At 41.9% G+C, this 21,408-nt stretch overlaps 1 protein-coding gene across 2 annotated transcripts in view; it reads left to right on the top strand.

Moving 5' to 3' along the window:
* The window catches only part of kiaa0586 (KIAA0586 ortholog), a 514,968-nt gene that overhangs the window by 6,195 nt on the left and 487,365 nt on the right, over positions 1-21,408 (top strand). For both annotated transcript variants that reach the window (XM_073039936.1, XM_073039935.1), the window contains exon 3: positions 16,532-16,607. In XM_073039936.1, the coding sequence (XP_072896037.1) occupies positions 16,532-16,607 (76 nt within the window). The remainder of the gene's footprint in view (positions 1-16,531; positions 16,608-21,408) is intronic.

Genomic DNA, 21,408 nt, shown 5'->3' on the forward strand with positions numbered 1-21,408 from the left:
ACCCAATATGAATTCCCTCTTCTCGTCCTCCCAGGGAACTATGTTCGCTTTAGCCACCTTTTTTCACTTAATATAATTATAAAAACTTTTATTATCAGTTTTTATATTTTGTGCTAGTTTATTTTCATAATCTAGCTTCCCTTTTTTTATTGCTTGCTTAGTGGTTCTTTATTGCTTTATAAAGTTTTTCCCAATCTTCCCCAAGCTTTTAACCATATAACCATATATAACCTTTTAGTTTGGTGCCTTCTTTTATTTCCTTAACTATTCAAGGCTGGCTCTCCCCTTACCGTCCTTGCTTTTAACCGGAATATGATTTTGTTGAACACTGTGAAAAATCTCTTTGAAAGTCTTCCACTGTTCTTCAGCCATTCCACCATATAGCCTGTGTTTCCAGTCTACAGCTAAATCCTCCCTCATACATTCTTTAGACATAATGTGCTGGTTTTAGATTGAACTATTGCACCCTCCATTTGTATGAGAAACTGGATCATACTGTGATCACTCTTTCCAAGAGGATCCCTAACTACAAGATCACTAATTTTACCTGTCTCATTGCACAGGGCGAGATCTAAGATAGCATGTTCCCTTGCAGGTTCAGTAATGTGCTGCTCAAGAAAGCCATCATGGATGCATTCCATGAAGTCCTTGTCAAGACTGTCTCAACTAACTTGATTCACCCAATCTATGTGCAAGTTAAGCTCCCCCATGATAACTGCTGTTCCATTGTTACATGCCTCAGATATTACTCTGTTCTTTGCCTGTGCCACTGTAATGTTATTATTTGGTGACTGACAGACAGCTCCCACCAGTGATTTGTTTCCCTTTACTAATCCTAATCTCTACCCAGATGGATTCAGCATTCTGATCCTTAGATCTTATATCATTTCTCACTATTACCCTGATCTCATCTTTAATTAAGAGTGCTACCCCACTTCCCTTACCTTCAGAATCAGAATCGGGTTTATTATCACCGGCATGAGACATGAAATTTGTTAACTTAGCAGCAGCAGTCCAATGTAATACATTATCTAGCAGAGAGAGAGAGAAAAAATATAATAATAAATAAAATAAAACATAAACAAGTAAATCAATTATGTATATTAAATAGATTATTTAAAAAATGTGCAAAAACAGAAATACTGTATATTAAAAAAGTGACGTAGTGTCTTAAGGGTTCAATGTCCATTTAGGAATCGGATGGCAGAGGGGAAGAAGCTGTTCCTGAATTGCTGAGTGTGTGTGCCTTCAGGCTTCTGTATCTCCTACCTGATGGTTACAGTGAGGAAAATGCATGCCCTGGGTGCTGGAGGTCTTTAATAATGGACGCTGCCTTTCTGAGATACCGCTTCCTAAAGATGTCCTGGATACTTTGTAGGCTATCACCCAAGATGGAGCTGACTAGATTTACAACCCTCTGCAGCTTCTTTCGGTCCTGTGCAGTAGCCCCTCCATAAAAGACAGTGATGCAGCTTGTCAGAATGCTCTCCACGGTGCAACTATAGAAGTTTTTGAGCGTATTTGTTGACATGTCAAATTGCTTCAAACTCCTAATAAAGTATAGCAGCTGACTTGCCTTCTTTATGACTACATCAATATGCTGAGACCAGGTTAGATCCTCAGAGATCTTGACACTCAGGAACTTGAAGCTGCTCACTCTCTCCCCTTCTGATCCCTCTATGAGGTTTGGTATGTGCTGCTTCGTCTTGCCTTTCCTGAAGTCCGCAATCAGCTCTTTTGTCTTACTGACGTTGAGTAGCAGGTCGTTGATGCGGCACCATTCCACTAGTTGGCATATCTCACTCCTGTATGACCTCTCGTCACCACCTGAGATTCTGCCAACAATGGTTGTATCATCAGCAAATCTGTAGATGGTGTTTGAGCTATGCCTAGCCACAGAGTCATGTGTATACAGAGAGTAGAGCAGTGGGCTAAGCACACACCCCAGTGTTGATTGTCAGTGAAGAGGAAATGTTATCACCAATCTGCCCAGACTGTGGTCTTCCGGTAAGGAAGTCAAGGATCCAATTACAGAGGGAGGTACAGAGGCCCAGGATCTGCAACTTCTGCATCAGGATTATAGGAATGATGGTATTAAATGCTGAGTTATAGTCGATGAACAGCATCCTGACATAGGTGTTTGTTTTGTCTAGGTGGTCTAAAGCTGTGTGAAGAGCCATGGAGATTGCGTCTGCTGTTGACCTATTGTGATGATAGGCAAATTGCAATGGGTCCAGGTCCTTGCTGAGGCAGGAGTTCAGTCTAGTCATAACCAGCATCTCAAAGCATTTCATCACTGTTGATGTGAGTGCTACCGGGTGATAGTTGTTAAGGCAGCCCACGTTATTCTTCTTTGGCACTGGTATAATTGTTGCCTTTTTAAAGCAAGTGGGAATTTCTGCCCGTAGCAGTGAGAGGTTGAAAATGACCTTGAATACTCCCGCTAGTTGGCTGGCACAGGTTTTCAAAGCCATACCAGGTACTCCATCGGGACCTTCTGCCTTGCGAGGGTTTACTCTCTTTAAAGACAGTCTATCGGCCTCTGTGACAGAGATCTCAGGGTCATCAGGTGCAGCAGTGATCTTCACAGCTGTAGATGTGTTCTCCCTTTCAAAGCGTGTATTGAAGGCGTTGAGTTCATCTGGTAGTGAAGCATCGCTGCCATTCATACTATTGGGTTTTGCTTTGAAGGGAGTAATGTCTTGCAGTCCCTGCCAGAGTTGCCGTGCATCTAATAGTGCCTCCAACCTCGTTTGAAATTGTCCCTTCACCCTTGAAATAGTCCTCCACAAATCATACCTGGTTTTCTGGTACAGGCCTGGGTTGCCGGACTTGAATGCCACAGATCCAGCCTTCAGCAGACGGTGTACTTCCTGGTTCATCCATGGCTTTTGGTTTGGGAATGTACATTAAGTCTTTGTAGGCACACACTCATCCACACAGGTTTTAATGAAGTCGGTAGCAACTGCAGCGTATTCATCCAGATTCAAAGATGAATCGTTGAATATAGTCCGGTCCACCGATTCAAAGCAGTCTTGTAGGCGCTCTTGTGCTTCCCTTGTCCAAACCTTCTTGGTCCTCACTACTGGTGCTGCAGTCTTCAGTCTGCCTATACTCAGGGAGTAGAAGTACAGCTAGGTGATCAGACTTCCCAAAGTGAGGGGGTAGAATAGCACAGTAGGTGTTCTTGATGGTGGTGTAACAGTGGTCCAGTGTGGTGTTTCCTCTGGTATTGCTAGTGTTCTGTTGATGGTAATTGCTTAGTGATTTTTTTCAGACTAGCCTTGTTAAAATCTCCCAGAACGATGGTGAAGGCTTTAGGGTGCGCTGTTTCGTGCATGTTGATCCCATTGCTCGGATCATCTAAAGCCTGCTTGACATTGGCCTGAGGTGGAATGTAAACTTCTACCAGAATGACCCCAGAGAATTCCCGTGATAAGTAAAAAGGACAACACTTTACTGCTAGATATTCCAGGTCTGGTGAGCAGAATTGGGATAGCACTGATGTATTCATGCACCAAGAAGAGTTGATCATGAGGCATACACCTCCACCTCTGCTTTTGAGAGACTCTATCGAACTATTCTGACGGTGTATAGTAAACCCGTCGATCTGAATCGCTGCATCCGGTACGGAAGGGAAGATTCCTACTGCACCTGATATCCTTGGATATTTAATTCCGAATCCTGTCCGCCCTGCAACCACGTCTCTGTAATGACCTTTAAATCATATGCCCTTGTACTGATTTGTGCCACAAGTTCGCTGACCTTGTTTAAAATACCATGGGCATTCAAATAAAGTGCCTTACACTCATTGTGCTTTTAAAATCTTGTAATCTTTTACTCTCTTGCACTTGACTTTTCTTCACTCCACTCTTACTTTTTTTCTTTTTTATCTTTTGTTTTTTTCTTTATGTTTATCCACACTTTTCTACTTCTTCAATCTGTTGAATCTACCCCCTACTATTTAGTTTAAAGCCCTATCCACAGCCCTGGTTATGCAATTTGCTAGGATCCAGATCCCATCTTGGTTCAGGTGGAGCCTGTCCCATTGGTACAGCTTCCTCCTTTCCCAATAATGATGCCAATTTCCCAGGAATTCAAACCCACTTCTCCCACACCAATCCTTGAGACACACATTTAACTCTCAAATCTTCTTGACCCAATGCCAGTTTGCACATAGCTCAGGTAGTAATCTAGAGATTACCACCTTTTTGGTTCAGCTTTTTAATTTAGTCCCTAGCTGCTCAAATTCCCTTAGCAGAACCTCTTTCATCATTCTACCTATGTCATTGGTACCCACATGTACCACAACAACTGGATCTTTCCCTTCCCGCTGCAAATTCCTCTGCAGGTCAGATAAGATGTCCCGAACCCAGCACCAAGCAGGGAACACAGCCTTTGGGATGCTCTCCCCTTGCAACGGAGAACACTGTCTATTCCTCTGACTATGCTATCCCCAATTACCACTACATTTCTCTTCTTTCTTCCCCTCTTGTATCACTCCCTGAACTATGGTGCCACAGTTAGGTTGCTCATCCTTCCTACAGCCCCAAATCTCATCCACACAAGGAACAAGAATCTCAGACCTGTTGGACAAGTTCAAGGGCTGATGCTCCTCCAGCACTGTCTCTTGGACCCCAGTACCCTCCCCACTCGCAGTCACACCCTCTTGCCCCTGACCACAGACCGAATTTGAGGCAGCTAATCTAATGGCCGTGTCTACCTCCTGAAACAGAGAATCGAGGTAACTCTCCCCCTCCCTGCCGCAGTATTTGAAGGTCATATTCCAGGTCATCAACTTTGAACCTATGTTCCTCCAGCAGCCAACACTTGCTGCAGATGTGGTCACCAGGAACCACAATGGGGTCCACCAGCTCCCACATTATGCAGCTGCAGCACATCACCTGATCCTGCATCATCCCTTTATTTAATTAGCTGCAATTTAGTGACTTTTTTTCAACCGCTACAAAAGCCTTGTCTGCTACTTACTTGTGCCTCCTTTCTGAAGCCTCTTGAGCCAAAGCCTCAAGTTCCCACTCCTACACTGGTCCACTCATACAATGGCTCCTCTGCTTTGACCCTGCTTTATTTTTATTTACTCCTGCTAATGAATCACAAATTGATTGGTCTACCATGAATGCTCTGAGCCCTGTAAAATGCTCCTTTTTAAAACTCTTCCCCCTGACCTGTGCGAAGCGCACTCTCTTCAAATCAATTGGTCCACCACTAATGCGCCAAGCCTTACGAAACACTTCTGTTTTGAACTCTTCTCCCCGACCTGTGTGCAGCTGTCTGTCTGTGAATCGGTTGGTCTGACTCTAATGCACTAAGCCCTGCAAAACACTCCTTTTTAAAATTCTTGTGCCCGACCTGTGCGAAGCTCTCTCTCTGTGAATTGATTGGTTTGCCGCTAATGCTTATTATTTCAAAATCTTTTATCCCTCTCCAAGACTTATGCTCGCTAGTTTTAAATGCATCTGTTGTGGGGAAAAACTCTTACCATTTATGCCACTTATAAGTTGGTATACCTCTGTTAGGTCACCCCTCGGTCTCTTGTGCTCCAAGGAAAGCATACCAGTTTGTTCTCTCATAATTTAAATAGTCCATCCCAGACAACATCCTGGTGAATTTCTCTGCATCCTCTCAGGTACAGTCATGTGTTTATTCTAGTGTAGTGACCAGAAATGCACATGATATTCCAATTACAGCCTAATCTTGTTTATAAAGCTGTACCATAACCTCTTTACACTTAGATTCTAAGCCACATCTAATGGCAAGTATCCCAGATGCCTTCTCTACCGTTTTTTCTACCAGTGCTTCCACCTTCAGGAACCTTTGGACTTGTATTCTGAGGTCCCTCAGTACTCCCTGATGCTCCTGCATTCTCTTGTCAAATGTTATTCTTATTGTTCCTTAATGCTTCTGCTCATACTTATTAGGATTAATTCCTGCCTACCGTTCCTCTGTCCATCTTGCTAACCAGTATTATCCTAAAACTTACAACAATTCTCACTGTCAACAGAATTATCAATTTTCATTTCATCTGCAAACTTATTAATCATTTGCCGTCATTCACAATCATATTGCTAATGCATATGAGACAACAATTGGAATTGGTTTGTTATTGTCAGATGTACCAAGAAGGAGTGAAGCTTTTCTTGCTTACTGTTCATGCAGATCAGATCATTACAGTGCATTGAAGTAGAACAATAACATTGTAGAATAACGTTCTATCGTACCATTTCCTTTGGTACATCATTGGTCACAGGCTTCCAATCACATAAGCAATCCTCTACTATTAATCTCTATCTCCTGTAACTAAGCCAATACTGGATCCAGCTTTCCAACTTGTTTTGGATCCCATGGGCTCTAACCTTTTGGATTTGTCTCCCATGTTGGACCTTGTCCAAGCCTTTATTGAAGTCCTCATCAAAGCATATTGTTACCTCTGAAAAATGTATTCACAATAGACAAACAGGATTAAAAAATCCATGTTGGATGTCTTTGATTCTCACTTTTCCAAGTGCAGAGTAATCCTGGTTCTCAGATTTTTTTCCCCAATAACTTTACAATGATTGAAATTAGACTCACAGGCTTGTAATTACTTGATTTATCCTTGTGGCCTTCTTGAATCTGTTGTCCTTCAGTCATCTGGCATTTTTCATGTTTCTTGCTGCCCACTACGCCACTTGGATTTACAGTGGCATGGAAGTCCTCCATCTCTGTCTGTCTGTCCTTGGTTATCTTCTCTATTGTGCCCCAGGAGTGGTTCAGGATCCCCATTTTTGCCTTTACAGAAAAGAACCAAGTTGACTTTGGTGTCCTGTTTTTCCTCTGTCCTTCAGGGGTTCAGTAAAGTGCTGTCTTGATGATGTGGCCTCTCTTCATATCCCATTTCCAATCCATGTCCAATGTTTCCTCATGATGATTGTGGCCATGTTCTCTTGCTGACAGTAAAGAGGAGTAGGACATTGTTGGAGATTTTTCTTGGCCAGAAAATACTGAGGAACTTCCAGAGGCTTGTAGTGTGGAATGACGACAACTTGGCAAGATCGATCTCTGTCATACGCTAACATTCTGACCTGTACAAGAGTGAGGACAGAACACAGCTCTGGTACAGCTTCACCATGGTGTTCACACTGTACTTGGTTGATCCCATATGCCTTGACGGGAGGAGGAGACTTTACATTGAGAGTCATGGTCTCGGTCTTTCTTTGGCTGACTCTGAGTCCAACCTGTACACAGTCACTGAGTTTTCTCTTGCATGTGCTGGTGTGTATGTAATTGTAATGTGAGATCATCCCAAAGCCAAGGTCTTCTAATGTTGTTTGCCTCATAACCCAGTCAATCACAAGTTTAAACAATATCACCAGTCTGTGCACTACTCTATGATGTTATGCAGTATGAAGATCTAGTCAGCACTGTCTCCTGAAGCCAACTTGCTTCTTCCTCAGCACACATTAACAGTATCAGTAATTTGTTGGACAATGACTTTGGTGAGAATCTTGATGGGCAAATGTTTGAAGCCACATTGGTTCTTGCAATCCTTTGGTGCTCCTTTCTTGGGGATCCTAACAATAACTCCCTTTGTCCAGTTCTTGAGTACTTGTCCTCATTCCCAGATTATAATAAACAGTGTTTGAAGGATGGGTGCCGCAACTTTTGGTTCAGTTTTGAACAGTTTGGCATTCAAATTATCATGTCTGATGAAGGGTCTTGGCCCGAAACGTTGACATAGATGCTGCCTGGCCTGCTGAATTCCTTCAGCATTTTGTGGGTGTTGCTTGAATGTCCTGGAGCTTTGCTGTTCTGTACTGATTTAATCGTAGCAACAATCTCTTCATTCTTGAGTGGATCTGTGTTGATGCCAAAGTCCTCTGCTGCCTTTTGTACATCAGATTCTTTCTCTGGTGGTAGTCTATTCAAAAATACTCTGAAATACTCTGTCCATCTTACCTCTTGCTCTTTCTCAGTTGTCAAAAGCAGACCATTCCTACCTCTCATGGGCCCACTGGATCTGGTCTGGTACTTTCCACATACTAATTTTGTAATCTTATGATATTTACATGATCACCTTGACTGGCTTCTGCTTTGGCCTCCTCTGTAAGGTCTTCCATGTAGATGCTCTTACCTTTTTAACAAATCTCTTCACTTTGTTGTTAGCTTCAGTATATGCTAGTTGAATTTTCACCCTAATTTGTATTGACTTTGCCTCTAATACTTTCTTCTTAATTTTCTGTCTTTCTTCTAAGGCTGTCCATGGTTCCTACTGTATCCATTCTTTGTTCTTTTTTCTAGCTCTGTATCCTAGACAAGCCTCGCTTCTCTCCATGAAGACTGTGGGAATCTGTTTCCACACTCTGTTTATCTTGTCTACTGACGCATCCTTGTCAAGGTCTTGCAAGCCCTGAGATCTGTTCTTAAACTGAATAGTGAAAGCAGATCTCACAATGGTCTCACACCTTGAGCTTCTCAACTTCAAAATGTCTTTGTACATGTGTTCTCGTCCCAGTGTTTCTTAGTTTGAGTTTCATCACTGCTACAACAAGGTGGTAATCACTTCCTGTATCTGCTCCTCTCTTCACCTTTACATCCTGCAAGGATTGTCTCCATGTACCATTAGTCATGAAATAGTCCTTCTGAGGATCCCAGGTACTCGCATTCAATTGACTGCTTTTCCAACCACATTCTATGTGCCACACTGTCTGCTATGAGGAGGTACTTGGTGTCCCTGTCCCAGTCGCTGCCTCAACTCCGGGATTCTCTGTGCCACCTGCAGTGAACCTGTCCGATACTTTCAATCGATGGTTCATCACTTTTCTCATGTTCAGCAAGGATTTGAAGACTATAGAACCTGCCATCTCCAATGCTGGCAGTGACAGATGTCCCCAGATCATGATCCCTGCAGCTGACTTTGATGGTTCCAATGATCCTGAACAGATTAAGATCCCAGATTCCACTGCTATCAATGTGGGTTCCAACAATCCTGGACACCTTCAAAGTGCCTATTGTACAACCTCTAACACTGATTCCAGCATGGACCTTAACCGACAGCACGTCCAGGCCGAGATTTTACGCACTGCCGCTGGAACCCCAGTCTCCCCTTCCCCCACCACCGCTCTGCATTCCTGTGTGTTTCAGGTCCCATCGTCAGCTCTTGGGTCTTCAGAGACTCCATCTTACTCCCATTCCACCTTCCCTGAACACCCCAACCCTCCCCTCTCCTTTGACACTACCAACCCTTTCTTCCCTCTGATACCAGCTCTTATTCGTGCTGGGTCTTCACCATTCTCTCTGACCTTACCCTTTCTGAGGCAAGACAATCAGTTCTTAGTAAGGGCCTCACCTTTGTCCCCTTGCGCCCACACCTTAGTGAGTTCTGTCCTCGCCATGACACTGACCCCTTCTGTTGCTTCTGTCTCTGTGCCTATTTCTTTGGCAAGGAGTTTCCAGCCTGCACTGATGACCCCTTTTCCCATCTTCAATCCTCCTCCTCTTCCTGGATGCACTGCTCTAGCATTCTGCCTGCTTTTTATTTTTTTTATTGCTGTCTGCCGATGAGACATCAACTGTCTTGACTTTGCCGCTCCTCTCTCCAATTCTAACCACACTCCTTCTGAACGTGCTGCTCTCCACTGTCTTTGCATTATTCCTAACCTCACCATTAAATCTGCAGATAAGGGAGGGTGCTGTAATGGTCTGAAGAACTGACCTCTACCTTGGTGAAGCCAAGTGACAACTCTAAGACTCCTCCTCTTACTTACCCCTCGAACAGGACCCCACTAAGGAGCACCAGACTATTGTCTCCCCCACCAACATCAACCTTATTGACTCTGGGGATCTCCCATCCACTGCCACAAACCTCATCGTTCCCTTGCCCTGCACCTCCTGTTACTATCGCTTACCCAAGATCCATAAGCCTGCCCATCCAGGTAGACCTATTTCTGGTTGTTTCTGCCCCAGTGAACTTATATCTGCATATCTCAACTATTTTATTCCCCCTAGTTCAGTCCCTTATTACCTACATCTGTGACACTTCACATGCTCTGGATCTTTTCAATGAGTTCAAGTTCCTTGGCCCCCATCGTCTCATTTTCACTGTGGATATTCACCCCCCACTCCCCCATCAGGAAGGCGTTAAAGCTCTCTGCTTCTGGACAACAGACCAAACCAGTTCCCTTACATCACCACTCTCCTTCATCTGGCAGAATTGGTTACCCTCTATAATTTCTTCTTCAGCTCCTCCCACTTGCTTCAAACCAAAGGTGTAGCCATGGGCACTTGCAAGGGTCACAGCTATGCTTGCTTTTTCATCAGTTATGTTTGCTTTTTCATCAGCTATGTAGAACAGTCCACTTTCCAAGCCTATACTGGTATCGCTCCCCAACTCTTTCTATGTTACATCAACGACTGCATTGGTGCAGCTTCTTGCACCCATGCTGAGCTTGTCAGCTTCATCAAATTTTCCTCCAATTTCCACCCTGCCCTCAAATTTACTTGGTCCATTTCCAAAACCTCCTTCCTCTTTCTCAATCTCTCTGCCTCTATCTCTGGAGGCAGTCTATCTATTGATAACTTTTATACCCCACTGATTCTCACAGCTACCTGGACTATACTTCTTACCCTGTCCCTTATAAAAATGCTACCCCCTTCTCTTAGTTCCTCTGTCTCTGCTACATTTTTCCTCTCAGGATGAGGCTTTTCTTTTCAGAACAAATGGGATGTCCTCCTCCTTCAAATAAAGTGATTTTCCTTCTTCCACTGTCAAAGATACCCTCATCTGCATCTTTTCCATTTCACGAATGTCTATCCTCCCACTGGCACACCAGGGATGGTGTTCCTCTTGTCTTCAGCTACCATCCCACAAAATTCTGCGTCCATCATATAATTCTCTGTAACTTCTGCCATCTCCAACGGGATTCCACCACCAAGCACATATGTCCTTCCCCAACCCCTACCCCCACCAACTTTCCACTTTCTGCTCCCTAAGCAACACCCTTGCACATTCATCCCTTGCCACAGACCTCCCTCCTGGTACTCATCCTTGCAAGCAGAACAAGTGCTACTCTTGCCTCTACGCTTCCTCTCTCACTACCATTCAGGGCCCCAAACAGTCCTTCCAAGTGAGCTGACACTTCACCTGTGAGTCTGTTGGGGTCATTTACTGTATTTGGTGCTCCTAGTGTGGCCTCCTGTATATCAGTGATACCTGACGTAGACTGGAAGACCACAGTCGAGAACCTATGCTTAGTTGACCAGATAAAGCAGGATCTCCTGGTAGCCACCTATTTCAATTCTATTTCCTATTCCTATTCCAAAATGTCACTCCATGGCCTCCTTTACTGCTCTGATGAGGCCACATAGGTTGGAGGAGCAACACCTTGTATTCCCTCTGGGTAGCCTGAAGGCATGAACATTGATTTCTCAAACTCCCTATAATTGCCCCCCTTCCCTTACCATTCCCCATTCTTGTTTGCCCTTTTCACCTTATCTCCTTACCTGCCATCACCTCCCTCTCATGATTCACCTCCTTTCCTTTCTTCCATGAGTTTCTACCTCTATCAGATTCCTCCTCCTCCAGCCCTTTAAGTCTTTCACAAATCAACTTCCCAGCGCTTTACTTCACCCCCACCTCCGCACCCAGTTTCACCCATCACCAACCACCTTGAATTTCTTCCTCCCCTCCCCCACCTTCTTACTCTGACTTCTCATCTTTTTTTCCAGTTCTGACTGAGTGATTTTAGGGTTTAGCACATTTACATTTAGCAAATGACTGCACCAATTCAAATCTGAATATGAATTGTAGATTTAATTTAAAGTGCAGCTCTGAACACTGAGTTCATAAAAGCCTTAAATCACAGACCAGATAATGCTAGTTAAAATTAATTTAGATGTTTATGGTGTGGCTGTGAATCAGGAGGTGTGAAGTTTGTGTGTAGTTTCAAAGAAAGCATTGTGGACACATTGCAAGTTTGGAATTTCCCTTTGATGTTTAGCACATAAAATATCAAGTCCCATGTTGGGCCAGACAGACCTTTTCCACTGAAAGCGTCTCCATATGATGCCTGATGTATCTTGTTTTGTCGAATAAGAAGCTGCTTTGTATCTAACAGTACTTTTTTCCAGTGACTTAATTCACGCAGCAAATCTGATGAAGGGTCTCGGCCTGAAACGTTGACTGTTTACTCTTTTCCATATATGCTGCCTGGCCTGCTGAGTTCCTCCATCATTTTGTGTGTGTTGCTTGGTTTCCAGCATCTGCAGATTTTCTCGTGTTTGTGATCAAATGGTTAATCTGGTTCTTGTCACATCTATTGAATGAGAATCATGTCAGTTTGTATATTTCATGGTGCATCCTACGACCAGATTGTTCATGGCACAGAATTCCACCAGTCTTTCACCATTGTTATTCATCATTCCACATCCATGAGTGCCTGTGATCCTAGTGAAGTGAGAGTTGTTATTTCCCACTTTGGCAGTTAGATCTTCCATGGCAATGATTATGTTATGGCATGGTTAACTCTGCCTCAGGTTGCAGGTGCTCATAGAAGACATCCTTTTCCTCAATGTCACTATCATTAGTTGGAGCATAGCACTGGATCGCTCCCATTTTCACTTGCTTCCCTTTCAGCCTACTTCCACTCCAGCAAATACTTCTCAATGCCTTTTTTTCAAAATGACAACTACACCATCATGATGCTGACTGTCTTCCCTTCCTGAGATTAAAACCGTTTCACTAGTTGCTGCCTTTAGTCAGCCAGACCCTGTCATCTGCTTTCATTGACGCCCAGTATTTGTAGGTTGTAACAACACATTTCTGCTATTCCAACAACCAATTTTGGTCTTGACTTGGTGCCATTTCCTTCATCATGCCAGTAGCTTCCTCTTGGTTTTCACTACTGTCAGCCATGCAAGTTCTAGGTGGAGACCTAGGCATACTGTTACACACAGGTGTAGAAGGATTCTTCATTGCTGTTTCTGTAACAATTATTTTTGAACCAGTTAGGATCGCTAGCCTTGAGCTGAGCCCCCAAACCTGGAGGACCAGTGGACCACTCTTAGTCAGGCCTCTACCCTTTTACCTGTTTCACATGGGTGACTTTACCAAGAGCCAAAGCACAAGTCCCTGACTCCAGCCAACAAAGCTCTCTGGGTCTTTGAGGCATGCAAGCCTTCAGCCCTGTAAACAAAGTTATGGTCCTCTTGGAGGGTTTTTCATGCAGTCAGCAAAGATTTAGAAACCTCTATCAATGCTTCAGCTAATTCGTCCTTTGCAGTTTGAGATATATCTCAGTAGTCCCTGAGGATGTCTTGCTAATACCATTTTTGTACAATTCCTTGTAAAGGTATTTTCACATGATACTGTCTTATTATCTAAATTTAAAATGTATTGAAGTAGGAATTTTTGTGCTAATCAGCAAAACGTTGTGCACCATGCAAATCAAGAAAAATTTCAAAACCAGTCAACAATTTACTAAAAATTAAAAACCAAAGTTTTGAGGCTGAAAGAGAATTCATCCCCTTTTTGATTACTATGTTACCTTTTCTCAGCTGCAATGCTATTTATTACCTTCCCAACTCAATCAATTTGTTGATGTAGAAAATTTGAGAATCACCTGTTTTCAATTAATTCATAAGAATAAATACTCCTCTCTCTGTAAGGTCCAACAGTATGGTAGATTTTCAACAGACCAAATGAAAGTGAAGACAAGAGCATTCAAGAAAGTCAGGAAAACGTTCATAAAGAAACACAAATCTGGGGGAGGGTACAAGACCATTTCAAAGGCACTGGGCATACCTTAAAGCTTAAACTTAAACTTAAAGCATACACTTAAAGCTCAGTGTGGTCCATTGTGAAAAAATGGAAAAAGTATGAAACCACAGCCACGCTGCCTAGGTCAGGCCGTCCCTCTAAACTTAGTTGCTGGAGAAGAATAGCACTTGTAAGAGAGGCTACTATGATGCCAACAGTCACTCGGAGTGAGCTGCAGAAGTCAGTGGCTGCAACTGGAGATAAAGTTCATGGCTCCACAATTTCTAAGGCCTTGCACAAAAAGAGCATTTATTAAAGAGTGGCTAGGAAGAAGCCCTGGCTTAAAAAAAACATATCTTTGCCCGTAAAGACTTTGCAAAGCATCACCAAAGATGCAGTAAAGTGGAAGGAGGTCTTGTGGTTAGATGAGACTAAAGTGTAACTTTTTGGCCTCAACACTAAGCGATTGGTGGGGCACACATCTAATACTGCACATCAGCCAGGTAATACCATCCTTACTGTAAAGTATGGTGGAGGTAACATCATGCTATGGGGATACGTTTTAGCAGGACTGGAAATCTGGTCAGGATTGCTAGGAAAATGAATGCTGCTAACTACAGAGAGACCCTGGATTGAAAACTTGCTAGCCTCTGCCAGAAAGCTTCCAAAGGGGAGGAAGTTCATCTTTGAGCAGGACAGTGACCCTAAGCACACTGCCAGAGGAAACATGGAGTGGCTTTAAATAAAGAAAATTGATGTCCTTGATTGCCGCAGTCAGGGTTCTGACTTTAACCCGATCGAACATCTCTGGCAAGACTTCAAGATTGCTCTCCACTGCCACTCCCAATTAACTTGGCACAGCTTGAGCAATTTTGTAAGAAGGAATGGGCAATCTTGTTGCATGACATGGTGCGAAGCTTATAGAATCTTATCCAAAAGGACTACTGGCTGTAATAGCTGCAAGAGTTTGTTCAACTAAGTACTGAGGAAAGGAGGATGAATGCTTTTAAACTGTTGATATTTCAAATAAAATTTTTAAAATATTCTGTGCTTTGCAATTTTCCCTTTTTTTTAAGAGTTCTACTATGGGAAAAATGGACATGTGATTTACAAACACAAATTCTGGTTGTAATACTCATTTATGTGAACAAAGGGTTGGAGGCTGAATATTTTTAGACGGCACTGTATATTCTGGAATTTTGTTATTTCTCCCTTCTCAGTCATCTCCAACTGCAATGTCCTTCAGTGAAGATAGATGGAAAGTATTCATGAAGAACCTTATCTGTGCCTTATGACTGGCATAGGGTTGGTCCACACTGGGTCCTAAAAATTTTGTGATTATCCTCTTGCTGTTAATATACTTCTAAAATAATTTGTTTTTTTCTTAATCTTGTCCACCAGTGATATTTCATGCCCCGCTTTTACTTCCTAATTTCCTCTATAACTTCTATATTTTTGTAAGCTCCCCCTCTGTTTCAGTTCTCTAGACCTATCATATGCTTCCTTTATTTTTTGTCCAGTCCTCCATTTCCTTGATATTTAGGCTTCCTTGAAAGTATTCTCCATACCTTCTAAATCTTATGAGAACATGACAGCTCTGAACTCTCATTGAATGACTCACACTTATGTGAAGTCGGTCTGTCTGAAAGTAGCTGCTCCTTGTCAACTTGTGGCAGTCTTGTGGTATGATGAAGTGAGAAGATGGGAGGTGATAGGTGGAAAATGTAAATGGCTGAAGAAAGTATCTGAAAGGAGAGGAGAGTGTTCCATGGAAGAAAAAAAAGGAGGATGGGTACCAGAGAAAGGTGATAGGCAGGTCAGGTGAGGTGAAAAGTAAGAAGGGAGCCGGAATGGAGAAGGGGGTGGGGGGAATTACCAGAATTCAGAAAAATTGATGTTCTTGCTCTCAGATTAGAGGCTACTTAGGCAGAATATGGATGTATTGCTCCTCTAACTTTAGAGCACCCTCATTGTAACAATAGAGGATGCCGTGGACTGACATGTTGGAACGGGAATGGGGAATGGAATTAAAAAGGTTTGCCACTGTGAAATCCTCCCTGTTGTGGTCCCACCCACCTTCCTTCCCTCTCACCTGGCTTCACCTATCACCTTCCAGCTTGTACTCCTTCCCCTTCCTCCTCCTTATTCTAGCTTCTTCTCTCTTCCTTTCCAGACTGGATGAATGATCTCAGTGAAAAGTGTTGATTCTTTATCCCTTTCCATAAATGCTGCCTGACCTTCTGAATTCCTCAACCATTTTGTGTGTGTTAAATGTGATGATCCTCAAATATGTAATTTTTTAAATTTAATTGAAGGAAAGTGATTAAATCTCTAAGCATATTACCAAAAAAAGATCTTTAGGTAGTGTCCTCTGAGCATGAAGCATGCACTGATCCCTTGTTGGAGCAGCATCATCAACAATGTTCTAAATAGTCGCAGCCTTTGGGTGCAAGATTGAAGGGCCTACCTACTGTGATACTGTCCAGTAAATGAAAGAAAGGAATTTGCTTCTGGCATGCTGACCTGGGGAGGAAAATGGGGGTGGGCTGGATGCTAGTGGAGGGAATTGATTGGAAATTGTAGCATAACGTGGAAAAAGGAGGGCAGGTCAGATGTGTCACTTCTCGCTCCCTGTCTCTCTTCACTACTACTACATCCCATTCTCCCAGCTCCAAAAAGAGGCAGTTTTTCAAAAAATAATTGTTCTCTTTTTAGGTCTGATGCATTTATGCAACTTCTTTGTCAAATTTTACTTTTTTTTGTATTTCATGAAACCAGCATTCAAGTTCAAGTGATGTACATGGAACTGTAGAAAACCTTTCAACAGCAGCAGCAGATGGCAGCAAACTCAAAGGTATGACTAAGACATGCTTTTAGCATTACCTTCACCATGAATCACAAGGATGTGTATTTTACCAAGCAGATATTTATTGATTTACCAAGGAATTACATTCCAGACAATGTTGTGTTACGTGACAATGCATAAATTGCAAACGTGTCTACCTTCAGTCTCAATGTAAAAATTCTGGTTGCTCTCCTGAACTCAAATTATGGTGGGAACACATAATCTCCTAAAGAAACGTCAATGCAAGTACATAAAATGATAAAATATTGCTTTATTAGTTACTAAAGCTTTGGATTATTACTAAGGTTCAGGGTACTTGTCAAGTGAAGCATATAGGACGTCTCTCTGTCTATCTGTCTCTCTTTTCCTTCCAGATTTTGCTTCCCTGGTCATCTCACAATCCCCTAGCTTTTGCTTTCTCTTCCCCCCCACCTATTCTTTCATAAAGTCTGTATGACCCATTTTACCCTTCAGCTGCATACTGAGTTTATTTTTGCTTGCCTATGATTACTCTTCCTTAGTCCACAGGAAATTCAATATCCCAGGAATAAGGCAGTTAATGACATTTACTACTGCTATTCTGTGTGTTATTTTTACTAAAGTTATAATATTATTGGATGGCATCCGTTAGTTTTGTGAGAACATGGATCTACGCCTGGAAAGTCTTGCTTCAGCCAGGTTGTATGGAAGGCTGGTAGTTGCCCAAGTAGCAAGTCTCCCCCTCCATGTCACCGATGCTGTCCAAGGGAAGGGCAAGTGCCGATACAGCTTGGCACCAGTGATGTTGCAGGAGTTGAAGACAACTCCTTCGAGGTTGAAGACAACATCGGACTGCCTTAGGGATGTCAAGGTTGTTAAGCTGAGGAGTGGTAGTAGGGACAAGCTCCCACTACCTAAAAGTGCTCCTCACGGCATGCGCCTCAAATAGCCTCTGACAATCAAGTCCAACTCCTGGCCTTCTCGTGTGGCTTAGCCTCTAAGCCCAGCAGAACTGTTTCTATTGACAGGAGAAGGGGCGAACACGGGTCCTGGTGCCTTAAAACCAGTGCTTCGGGTAGATGGAGCTCGTCAGCCTGGGAAGGCAGTCCATCTAAGAAAGGGAAAACTCTGATTTCAAACCTCCACTGCCTTGCGGCCATACCCACTTATGGGAAAAGCTTCGGGAGTAAACCCTGAGGACAAATCCGGAGCCGAGATGGTATTCTTGGTGTTGCAATATTTAATTAATTTTGAAAGCTGAAACAGGAATGCAATTAGGTCTTGCAAACCTCACATTAAATTATATTGTTTTCATCTGTGACATCTTCATTTACTCCAACCTAATGAAACCTAATGATTTCTTGATCCTTAATACTTGCCCTTTAAAAATTGGCAAGTAGTTTTGAATTTTTCTATGTACCCACCTGCAATACCATTTAGGTAATCAGTGTTCCAACTTTACACTTGCATGTGAAGAGGCTAGTTTTAATTTTACGTTTATACTTCAATGTTTTGAACTCACTCATCCATTATATCCTTTCAAATCATTCATCCTTTTGAAGAGGTTAATTAGACCTGTCATCTTTTACTCTGAAGCAAATATATGCAAGGTCTTTTCAACCTGCCTGTTTGAATCTATTTTTTGCCCTATTGTAATCTGATGAGTAAATGCCCTGTCTCCTATAATGTCAGTGAATGTTTCCTAGAGAGAGATGCTCTGAACTCACTCCAGTGTTCTTAAGACTGTTGCAAAGACCAGGACTATTTATACTGTAAGCCTATGATATAAATTTTATCCGTGTGCACTAAAAATTCCATGAGAGAAAGGTTAATATTCCATCAGCCTTTGGGAATTCTTGTGCACAGTTTACATTCATTCCTATTTGTGGATCCCTATATTTCTCTGCTGCTTCAGAATATTTAGTTTCCATCCATTTGATCTACAGTCATTAAGTATGAGTGTCAGCTGCTCTTTGAGACCATGAGTTGTAGTCCTCTGAGTGAAAAAAAAATTATTTCATTCTCATCTAGTTTTTCTACCAATAACTATGAAAATAAAATGCTTGATTTTTCATCAATCCTTTTAAAGAAAATAGGCACTTCCTATTCATTCTCTATAGAAGGAAAAGAAGCAGTTCTAGGTAATTCAATCTTGTGCTTACTGTGCCGTTAGGAGATTTTCACTGATCTTTTATCTGAGCACCATTTTTCCTGGTTCCCAGAATGTTCAAATTTCTATAAATATATGTTTTGGAAAAAGTAAATGAATGAGTTGCTTTAGTCATTCAGTACTCTCTGAGTGAAAATATTTCTTTTCATCACTATACAGTATGACTGACTCCATACCCTGAGGTAAAACTTTTGGTTCAAATAATTCATTTTGGGGAAATATCATCTCCATATTTAACTTGTTGAGCTTCGTAAGAATTTCTTATTGTTTCCATCAAGTTCATCTCTTGTGCTGCTCGATTCAGTCATCTGTGTTCATTGTCCGTTCTCATATGGTCAACTCAGGAATCAATCTAGTTACCTCTTGCTGCACTAACTTTATCACAAGTTTGTGTTGGGAGACTTCACAAGATTCCTGTTGCAATCCTGTTAGAGCCTTACATAATTAGGTTTAAGAACTTCAGCTCCAATATAATCTGCTTGCAAAGTGTTTTTTTCAGTTGACTTTATTTTTTAAATTTATTTTCATTTAAAAAAATAGTTTATTTATCTTTTAGGCTTCTTATTGGTCACAAGTGATAATGAGGTTGAACAATATAGATAGGTTGCTGTAGGATATAGTCCAAGTTGTTCACATCAAGGATAGAGTTATTGTTGATATATTCCTTTCAGCAGATGTTGAATACCACTCTATCTCTGATAAATTTAGTTGTTTTTGGTTCTCATTGGGTGTGGCCTTGAAAGTTTGGCCTTTAAATAACATGAATAATGCTGAAAACCCTATGCATATTGTGGTTGTCAGCAAGTTAGGTCTCCTGCTTACTGTAGTTTTAGGTTACTGATTTTCTGCTAGACCTTGGCAATCAGGTGTCTGTAAAGTTTTTACTTTTCACTTGAGACATGGTGGCTTCCAATTCAGGACAATTTCTGTTTGAGGTTATTAACCCCTGGATTTCCTTGTTATTCTCATCAAACATTCTGGGTTTTGGTACAGAAGCAGAATCTCTACACAGAGGCAAAATATGCTGAATTACAGGGCAATTAATTTATTAAATCCTAAGTCATGGATACTCTGTAGCTCCTTTTGGCTGGGAGTTAACCTTTTTCCGTGAAGCACTGTCTAAAAGAGCAGCAGGGCTCTTGAGAGTTTTAGTATGATTTTTTTGTATTAATGTTTTCTGCTAACACAGATATTTTGGGGCCATGATGATAGATAAAATAAAATAAATTACTTATTGGTATATGTCATGATATGCTTAACCGAATGTGAAGAAAATTCTTCATTCAGGTGGTGGCAAATTTTTGGACTTCTCTATCCATAAGGGTTCAGTATATTCAAGTTTATCTCAGTTTTGCTTCATGATGGCATGCCAGCTACAATCCTAACCAACAGGCTCACAACAAAGACAATCTTAGTGAAAACCCAACACTTTCTAGTCTATCTCACTACAATCCAGACTCTATCACGTATCTGAACTCCAACAAGCTTCTGCTGGAATGGAGCTAATCTGCAAGAATAATGGGAAAATTGGACAATATCCAGGATTTGCACTTCATAACTGAAGTCACCCGTCCTTGGTAGTTGAGGTGCAGTAAGCAGTTGATATCTTTGTGCACATTTAGAGGCTGGATTCCAAGTATTATGAACTAGAATTCACCCATCGTTTCCCAAAAGTATTGATAGGTTCCTGGTGCTATAGAACGTTTGCAATGGGAACATACAAGCTTGGTGTAGATGGTGGAAGGAACATACCGCTTCTCAAACTACTAATCCATTTATCCTGTTGGTTAGCTCCTGCCCCATAGAAAACCTACAGCACAATACAGTACATCTGTGAAAGAAACTACTGTTCCCTCATCATTTATCTCTGAATCCCCCAAACTGAAATAGAAGTCCATTATCCTTGATCCCATTTAAAAAAAAAAATTACCTATGATATAATTGGAGCAAGATATCTCTACCTTTCTACCCAAATTCTTCTGTAATGTAATCCATTTGTTGTTTGTCATCTTAATTGCATGCTGTGTTTTAAGTCATTCATAAGGATATCCAGGTCCTTATAAACACTAGTACCTTTCAATCTCTCACCATCTTTCTTCTGAAAGGGACATTGCATCTTGCTCATTCACTTAACGTGTTATATAGGCAAGTCCCTCCATATCCTCCTCACAGCCCTGTTGACTCCTGACCATTGCTCAGTGGACAAGGAAGCAGGGAGCATAGAATCGTCTGCAAAGTTGGATTTATCCAAATTATTGATAGGGATTATGAACAACTGAGGCCTCAGTACCAATCCTTCCCAACTTGAAAATGACCTGTGTTATTCTTACTGCTTTCTATCTGTTAAACGGTACTTCTGTGAGTAAATTCTGTGAGAACCAGAGTGGTAGGGGAAGAGCTGGTTTAAAGGTAGGTGCGATGCGTAGATAAACGGTGAGGAAGGATAGGCAGTGGATAGGGTACGATTGCACTCGGATGGGTTGAAATGTATTTTCTTTAATCCAAGAAGTATCAGGAACAAGGGTGATGAACTTAGAATATGGAACTATGATGTTGTGGCCATTGCGGAGACTTTGATGTCACAAGAGCAGGAGTGTTCTGGGGTTTCAAATGTTTCAAAAGTGTTAGGGAGAGATGTAAAATAGGTGTGGGAGTGGCATT

The sequence above is a fragment of the Hemitrygon akajei genome, chromosome 3 (genome assembly GCF_048418815.1).
Source record: "Hemitrygon akajei chromosome 3, sHemAka1.3, whole genome shotgun sequence".
Lineage (NCBI taxonomy): Eukaryota > Metazoa > Chordata > Chondrichthyes > Myliobatiformes > Dasyatidae > Hemitrygon > Hemitrygon akajei.